The 5,000-nt window shown below is 43.6% G+C and overlaps 1 protein-coding gene across 1 annotated transcript in view; it reads left to right on the top strand.

The window, feature by feature from the left end:
- Window positions 1–5,000, top strand: part of spon1a (spondin 1a) — an 84,646-nt gene that overhangs the window by 6,725 nt on the left and 72,921 nt on the right. Inside the window, exon 3 of the mRNA XM_062549020.1 lies at window positions 3,421–3,554. Coding sequence (XP_062405004.1) covers window positions 3,421–3,554 — 134 coding nt within the window. The remainder of the gene's footprint in view (window positions 1–3,420; window positions 3,555–5,000) is intronic.

Here is a 5,000-nt window from a genome sequence, read left to right as displayed (position 1 = left end):
AGTGTGTGTGTGTTTGTGTAAGAGTGTGCTTTGTGTGTACATGTGATGTAATCACTATCATTTGAAATCAACAGTAAAAGGGCCTTCTCCTCTTTCAAGGATTACTATGGGCTGAAAATGATTGGGTGGAGAGGTGCGATTATTGTTTCTCACCACCCCCTCACACCACTAGCACGTGCGATTCCTCTTCCCCTTCATTTCCCTGACGCTGTCCCAAGCTGCCCGACGGACGCAGGGCTGATATTGTTTCAGCTGCCGCAGCTGGCTCTTCCCCGCACGCTCAATCAAACCAGACCACCGGGGTCAGAGGTCAAGGCAGAGCCCTGGCCAGCCGCTACTCACACAGCTGGCTTTTACGGCATTCTCGCGGGGCGTCATAGAGATCTGCGCACACACACACACACACACACACACACACACACACACACACACACACACAAACACAAATGCACACACACAGACACTCACATTCTCACATCTCACACTCACACACACACACACACACATCTCACATCTCTCTCTCTCTCTCTCTCTCTCTCACACACACACACACACACACACACACACACACACACACACACTGTCTGAGAACCCCTTGTCTCTTTTATCACCTCTGTGAAGGTTGGAGCAGGGTTAGATCAGGGTTGGATCAGGGGTGTCGTAGCGGTTAGCCACAAATCAGGGCCACAGACAGAACCCTGTATCCAAAGTAAACTTGCGGATAAGATGGTGTGGCAGTAGGAATCCGACGCTGACATCTTTATGGCGTGTGGAGAGAAGGATGTGTTCAGAGCAGTGATGTCACATCTTTTCTCAGCAAGCACGGCACAAGGATATGAATGCCGTTGCTCTGCCAATGATGGCAGAATAGTTCGAAAATATGTCTTTGGTATGCTGGATTTTGTGTCGTTTGACAGCTTAATGAAATATGCTTTCAAGAGCAATTCTCCATAACCATGTTATGACATGGGAAATGCAGTGATTTTGCAAGTATGTATACATTTACAACCATATGCCAGAATATAATTTAATGATAGTTAGTTGACTGTGTGTCCTTGCAACAGCTGACATGAATGAGAAACCATCTGGTACATTAAATAATAATCCAAAAAAACATTAGTGCTCATATGGTTTGTTTTTAGGTGTATAATATTGACTGTTGTGTGGCAGCTGCGGGAAATTATATTATAATTAATATTATATATTGCTACATGCATATTCTAAATGTTTAGCCTGATTCAGAGAAGACATATCAACTTCATAGTCCATGGAGAGAGATTACTAGTAGATAATAGTACAGCTTCTTTACCTTGTGCTTTACAGTAAAGCAACACAAAAGCATCTATCCTCTGTCACACGCACACTATTTGTTTATCCTGGAAATAACTGATGTTCACAGACAAGGTGGAGTATGTTCCATGATTTTATGAAAGTATGATGTATCGCCACATCAAAGCAAGTCAAATTTGTAGTTTCTTATGTCTCATTCCATCGAACTACAGATCCACTACCCGATCCGGTCAACTTACGTACATAGTGCGGTTATAGCCGATAGAGGGCTGCGAAGCGAATGCAGAAGTGCCGTTCACCCTGTTACGAGTTGATGAACCACTGAAATGATTTTGGATTATTTTGAGGTACAAAAAACTCGTTTGTGTTGCTTTAAACCTGGAAGTTCTCTGTTCCCTAAATATTGATTTTGGACTCAGTTCAGTCCATAGCATAGCAGTAAGGATGCTGAGCATAAGTCTTAATAGTGTATCTATGTGGAATGCATTCACAAAGTAATTTTTTAGTTCTGTCTGACTGACTGATAAGACAAGAGATCCACTTTGACCTCACTCTCTATAAGAATAACAGCACCCCTTCACACACACACACACACATACACACACACACACAGACACACACACACACACACACACACACGCACGCACACATGCACGCACACATGCACCCAGTGACACTCACCATTGTCTCTTCCCAGTAAAGCACTTCCAGCTGAGAACACATAAGTTAACCTCCATCTGACCTTTGAGGAGCACCCTTCCATCTTGACATCTCTAAGCTGATACTGTTTCTTTATTAAAATGCATGCACACACATGTGCATAATGTGCAGGAGTGTCTCAAACACAGTATTGATTTATCAAAGGCTTGTCTGTTGTATGGTGGTTATGGAGCCAATATGCACGATCCATAATAGCACAGGTGAGTGTAGAAAGGCAAGTCATTGATCGCTGTAGGAAATGACTGAATGACAGATATGACTCGTATGGTATGTAGGGGTGTAAAACATGATAACAGTTGAAATGCATTTCAGATGCTATTCCATTGCTGTGCTTCACATACACTCAGCTGTTCTTTTCCTTTCTGATGTATAGTTACTGAGGGCCTGTTAACTTAAACTTTTTTTATGTTTACATGAAGATGCATATTGGTTAATGGTAGCAGCTCATAGTGGTACAGGTAGAGAATCTGTAGAAAACAATTAGCTTGGTTCCGGACTGACACGTCATGATCTTAATCACAGACAAATTAAATCCAGGCAGACACACACTGTTTGCCTCTTGAAGTTGTCGTCATTAACTTGAGCTTTAATCTGCTATAGGAAACACAACAAAGTTTTAATGTGTAAATGATTGCTGAAATATTCAGGCACTTTATAATTAAAAACAAATTGCAGCAGTGACAAAGTGCAGGAAATTAAACAGCACACCATGGGTATAATTAACACAATGAAACAGTGATGGTAAAAACCATAGCTCTCTTACTGCGTAACGTCAATGAAGTAATTAGGGCACTGCAAGCTACATCTAAATCTAATTATATCTTTGTATGATTACGGGTGTCAGTGATGGTCATTCTGCAGGACAATGGCTTTGGTGGCAAATTAAACATTGCGAACATCAGCCTTGTCTCTTTAGGAAAAGTTTAATTCTAGGTGGATAGTGGGATGAAGTTGGAAAGTGGGTCTTCTGAAATCCGAATGTTTCATGTACCAAAAGATTCTCATGTCAGATGGGAATTATTTGATTGCTTATCATGGTGTTATACAGTAATTTCAGGATTTTCACTTTGATGGATTTCAAAGATTACAAACACGTAATGTTTGTGCCCAGCATGTGTCTGGCTTTCTTCTTTAATTTCCCTTTAGAATAGAGTTTCTTGAATTGCGATTTCTTTGGTAAGTTTATCTTGTACTCTAATGACTTGTTTGGCATCATTTGTGTCGAACGAGTAGTTGTTCTATGAAAGTTGCTCAGCATTTGTCTTGCTTATTGACTTTATTGAGCTCACTGGGTTTATTCAGCTTTAGACTAGCTCTACTTCTAACCTCTCTACTATCTCTCCCTGTGTGTGTGTGTGTGTGTGTGTGTGTGTGTGTGTGTGTGTGTGTGTGTGTGCATCCAATCCATAGATCATCGATGAGGAGGAGACCCAGTTCATGACCAACTGCCCTCCTGCCGTGACGGAGAGTACGCCTCGTAGGAGGACCAGGATAGAGGTGTTCTGGACAGCGCCCTCTTCAGGCAGCGGCTGTATCGTCCTCAAGTAGGTCCCCCCCCCACCCCCACCCCCACCACCCCCAGAGCCATGCCTGTCATCTCTGCAGCACTGGACACTGACATTTAATGGGAACAGTAAATCAGTTTAGTTCGCTTCAATTCAGCTCATGTTCAGTTTAGTCTCAAGGTCCATTAGAGTTTGAACTTGATCCTTGAAGTTGCTGTGCTAGGGCAAAAGGGGGAAGGGGAAAAAAAAGCTCCATTATAGGCCGAAACCTTGAGCTGATTCACAGCTGATGGGGTGGGGGCGTGATGATGCTCTTTCTACGTGCGGACAGCTGAATAGAGAGTTGAGTTTGTACACAGTGGTTCAGCGGTTGTCACACAAGAAACATCATCATCTCGGGTTCGATACCTGAACGCGGTCGAGTCTGTGAAATCCCCTCTCACTTACTTGTCTTACTCGGCCTCAGCGTATACTGTAGGCTGATTAGATCCGTAATCCATCACTGTCTCCAGGTCTTTCTAACACCTCCATGGCAGGGTCCCCCAGGGTGCCTCTGGTGCCGGCTCCTCTCCCACCTCCTGCAGCAGCACTGCCGAGCTGCTGTCCGCTCTGGGAACCGACAGTGTGGTGCATTATTGATTTCAATTCAGTCTCAGGCTTGGTAAATGAGTATGGATATGTATTTGCATTCTGTAAGGTATCCCACCACCCCCCTTCCCCCCCACTGATGCACGGCAGAGGCAGAGCAATCAATGAGCTCTCCGGCGAAAGTACAGTGAACCTTAATTGATCATGATCTGAAAAGTGTAAAATAATTTCTGCCGTGCATGCTGAATTATTAATGCCTTCTCGAGAGCGATCCATTCATCAACATACATTATTGCGTTTGGGGCCCTCGCACAGAAAGGATCCCGTTGTGGTGGCGGTGGTGATGATGTGCTCTCCTCTCTCATGGAGGACAATTTATGCATCTTTCTGATATTTCACTGCCTCATTTCAATATGTAAGGCAAGGGAGAGAGAAAAAAGCACAAACAAACATGCAGCACAACAAAACACAGCATCATGTTTAGAGTCGAACATTAGCATTTTGAGAGCGGCTAAGAGAGGAACATGGGAGTTTGGGCAGCACGCGTGAGAGAGAGAGATGAACATGCAGATGAGGAGGAAAGTGGGAGAAGAGGGAGATGGAGAGAACAAGATGAACTGAAAGTGTGAGATTGAGAGAGAGAGAGAAACAGAGAGAGAGAGGGAGAGAGAGAGAAGGAGAGACAAAAAACAGAGGTTGTGGCCTACATGACATTCTAATCAGTGCATTATTAAAGACTTCACTGCAGCTGTCATTCTCATTCTTTTTTCCTCCTCTCTCTCTCTATCTCTCTCTCTCTATCTCACTCTCTCTTTGCCGATTCTGCGTCGTAAAAAAAAAGAGGTCCCGCATTTCTTATTAATGTCCGTTATTATGTGGCTGTCAGGATGAGTGATG

Source organism: Sardina pilchardus, chromosome 11 (assembly GCF_963854185.1).
Source record: "Sardina pilchardus chromosome 11, fSarPil1.1, whole genome shotgun sequence".
Classification (NCBI taxonomy): Eukaryota; Metazoa; Chordata; class Actinopteri; order Clupeiformes; family Clupeidae; genus Sardina; species Sardina pilchardus.
The sequence above is the reverse complement of the archived record's forward strand: the minus strand, read 5'-3'. Positions and strand labels throughout refer to the sequence as shown.